The sequence below is a fragment of the Trachypithecus francoisi genome, unplaced genomic scaffold (genome assembly GCF_009764315.1).
Source record: "Trachypithecus francoisi isolate TF-2019V2 unplaced genomic scaffold, Tfra_2.0 Lachesis_group5, whole genome shotgun sequence".
In the NCBI taxonomy this organism is placed as follows: Eukaryota; Metazoa; Chordata; class Mammalia; order Primates; family Cercopithecidae; genus Trachypithecus; species Trachypithecus francoisi.
The window spans coordinates 134,536,657-134,540,339 of NW_022681470.1; the positions used below are offsets into that span (position 1 = coordinate 134,536,657).

General features: G+C 46.3%; 1 protein-coding gene across 1 annotated transcript; it reads left to right on the forward strand.

The window, feature by feature from the left end:
- Positions 1 to 500: 500 nt before the first annotated feature.
- On the forward strand, positions 501 to 1,660 carry LOC117075351 (non-histone chromosomal protein HMG-17-like). Its single transcript, XM_033197628.1, has one exon. The coding sequence runs from the start codon at positions 577 to 579 to the stop codon at positions 820 to 822; it is 246 nt and encodes an 81-aa protein (XP_033053519.1). The 5' UTR covers positions 501 to 576; the 3' UTR covers positions 823 to 1,660.
- The last annotated feature ends 2,023 nt before the right edge of the window (positions 1,661 to 3,683 follow it).

A 3,683-nucleotide genomic window follows, 5' to 3' on the forward strand; every position in this document is an offset into this window, starting at 1 on the left:
CTAATTTTTGTATTTTTAGTAGAGACAAGGTTTCACCATGTTGACCAGGCTGGTCTCAAACTCCTGACCTCAGGTGATCCACCTGCCTCGGCCTCCCAAAGGGCTGGGATTACAGGTGTGAGCCACCATACCTGGCCCATGTTTTTTTTTTTTTTTTTTTTTTTTTTTTAAAGGGAGTGGGAGGCCAGGCGTGGTGGCTCACACCTATAATCGCAGCAGTTTGGGAGGCTGAGGTGGGCAGATCACCTGAGCTCAAGAGTTCAAGACCAGCCTAGGCAACATGGTGAAACCCTGTCTCTACAAAAGATACAAAAATTAGCTGGACATGGTGGCGCACCAGTGGTCCCAAATACTCAGGAGGCTGAGGTGGGAGGATCACTTGAACCTGAGAGGCAGAGGTTGCAATGAGCCAAGATGGGACCACTGCACTCCAACCTGGGTGATGGAGACCTCCTCTCAAAAAGAAAAAAAAAAGAGCAGTGTGAAGAAGAAGAGGCGAGAACAACCCCCGGACCGACCAAAGCCCGTGCGCGCTGCATCCCGCGTCCAGCACCTACCTCCCGCCCTGTCGCCACCATGCCCAAGAGAAAGGCTGAAGGGGATGCTAAAGGAGATAAAGCCAAGGTGAAGGACGAACCACAGAGAAGATCCGCGAGGTTGTCTGCTAAACCTGCTCCTCCAAAGCCAGAGCCCAAGCCTAAAAAGGCCCCTGCAAAGAAGGGAGAGAAGGTACCCAAAGGGAAAAAGGGAAAAGCTGATGCTGGCAAGGAGGGGAATAAACCTGCAGAAAATGGAGATGCCAAAACAGACCAGGCACAGTGAGCTGAAGGTGCTGGAGATGCCAAGTGAAGTGTGTGCATTTTTGATAACTGTGTACTTCTGGTTACTGTACAGTTTGAAATACTATTTTTTATCAAGTTTTATAAAAACGCAGAATTTTGTTTACCTTTTTTTTTTTTTTTTTTTTTTAAAGCTATGTTGTTAGCACGCAGAACACTTCATTGTTGTTTTTGGGGGAAGGGGCATATGTCACTAATAGAATGTCTCCAAAGCTGGATTGATGTGGGGAAAACACCTTTCCCTTCTAGTTTTGGTTCCCAGGAGGAGGGATTTTCTACTTTGACACACATGGCCACCTTGGCACAAAAGCCTTGTGGTATGGAAAAACAAATTTGTTTTTATGTCTTCTTCTCCCTTTCCATCTTTCAGCATAGACTTAACTCCCTTAAGCCCAGACATCTGTTGGGACCTGACCCCTAGTCATTGGTTACCAGTGTGTCAGGCAATCTGGACTTTCCAGTGATGCCACTGAGATGGCACCCGTCAAAACAGCATTGGTTCCATTTCTAGATTGTGGATCTTCAGATAAATTCTGCCATTTTCATTTCACTTCCTGAAAGTCAGGGTCGGCTTGTGAAAAGTTGTTAAACAACATGCTAAATGTGAAATGTCAACCCTCACTCTAAACTTTCCCTGTTCAGAGCATCAGATGAAGACTTCATTGGGTTTTATAGTGGCTTTCTGATTTTGGTAGTCCATTGAAGAAGGGAGTTTGAAAGTTGTTGTATACTGTTAACGATTGTCTGCCCATGTCCTGCCTGAAATACCATGATTGTTTATGGAAAGTATCTTTAATAAAGCTGGATACAGTTTGGCTTGGGAAAAAAAAAAGAAAAAAAAAGGGGGGGACCTGACACAGTGGCTCATGCCTGTAATCCCAGCACTTTGGGAGGCCAAGGTGGGTAGGTCACGAGGTCAAGAGATCAAGACCATCCTGGCCAACATGGTGAAACCCCGTCGCTACTAAAAATACAAAAATTAGCTGGGTGTGGTGACGCACACCTGTAGTCCCAGCTACTCGGGAGGCTGAGGCAGGAGAATCACTTGAACCTGGGAGATGGAGGTTGCAGTGAGCTGAGATGGTGCCACTGCACTCCAGCTCGGGTGACAGAGCGAGACTGTCTTAAAAATAAATAAATAAATAAAATGATAGTAGAGGATTTTCTATTTGTGTGTAGTGAAAAGACCTAGAAACAAAACTAACTTATTAGCCATGAGCACTTCAGCTCCTTGATTGTGGAGCTGATTCCTCACTTTCCAATCAAAGGAATAAGGGTTCCTGGGAGAAATCGCTGATCCCAGGCCCGTGGCAGGAAATGAACAAGATGTTCCCACAGCATCTGGTTAGAACATCTTGTTACATCATGAAGCAAGAAAGCCACCTAGGACTCTGAGCCATGTCAAAAGAACTCAGGTGTCAACATAAAGAGACTCCCACCAGCCAAAGAAGGAAGCCAATTTGATTATCAGTAATGATAAAAACTGCAATGTATTGACATAATGAGCTCGTAAATCTAATAAGGGAAAAAAAATCAGTGTTTACTTTTTGAGGATGTTAAGGGACTCTAATTATTTTGAAAACTAGAAAAGAGGCTAGGCACTAATGTCTGTAATCCCAACACTTTGGGAGGCCAAGGCAGGTGGATCACGAGGTCAGGAGTTCGAGACCAGCCTGGCCAAGATGGTGAAACCTGTCTCTACTAAAAATACAAAAATTAGCTAGGCGAGCTGGTGTGTGCCTGTAGTCCCAGCTACTCAGGAGGCGGAGGAGAAGGTTGCAGTGAGCCGAGATCACGCCACTGCACTCCAGCCTGGGCGACAGAGCAAGACTCCATCTCAAAAATAAATAAAATAAAAATAAATGAATAAACGGGCCGGGTGCAGTGACTCACGCCTGTAATCCCAGCACTTTGGGAGGCCGAGGCTGGTGGACCACCTGAGGTCAGGAGTTCGAGACCAGCCTGGCCAACGTGGTGAAACCCCGTCTCTACTAAAAATACAAAAATTAGCCAGGCGTGGTGGCAGGAGCCAGTAATCCCAGCTACTCAGGAGGCTGAGGCAGGAGAATCGCTTAAACCCAGGAGGCGGAGGTTGCAGTGAGCCGAGATCACGCCCTTGCACTCCAGCCTGGGCGACAAGAGCAAAACTCCATCTCAAATAAATAAATAAACAAACTAGAAAAGAAAAAGAATCAAGCACTCATCTTGGCTTTCCCATATGGATGGTACCACTGGGTAACCAAATGGAAGATAAGAGACTGTTTCTTTTTTTTCTTTTTTTTTTTTGAAATAGAGTCTTGCTCTGTCTCACCAGAGTCTTACCCAGGCTGCAGTGCAGTGGTGCGATCTCAGCTCACTGCAACCTCTACCCCGCAACCCCCCGCTGGTTCAAGCAATTCTCCCGCCTCAGCCTCCTGAGTAGCTGGGATTACAGGCATGCGCCACCACGCCCAGCTAATTTTTATATTTTTAGTAGAGACAGGGTTTCGTTATGTTGGCCAGGCTGGTCTCAAACTCCTGACCTCAGGTGATCCTCCCACCTCGGCCTCCCAAAGTGCTGGGATTACAGGCTTGGGCCACCACACCCAGCCGAGACTGTTTCTTTCTATAGAAGTATTTCAGCTAATACATGAAGGAGGAATATCATTATGTTGTTCCTACTAATGTATTAATAGATCTTGGCAGCCGGGCACGGTGGCTCAGGCCTGTAATCCCAGAACTTTGGGAGGCCAAGGCGGGCAGATCACGAGGTCAGGAGTTCAAGACCAGTCTGGCCAAAATAGTGAACCTCCCGTCTCTACTAAAAATATAAGAAAAAAAAAAAATTAGCTGGATGTGGTGGTG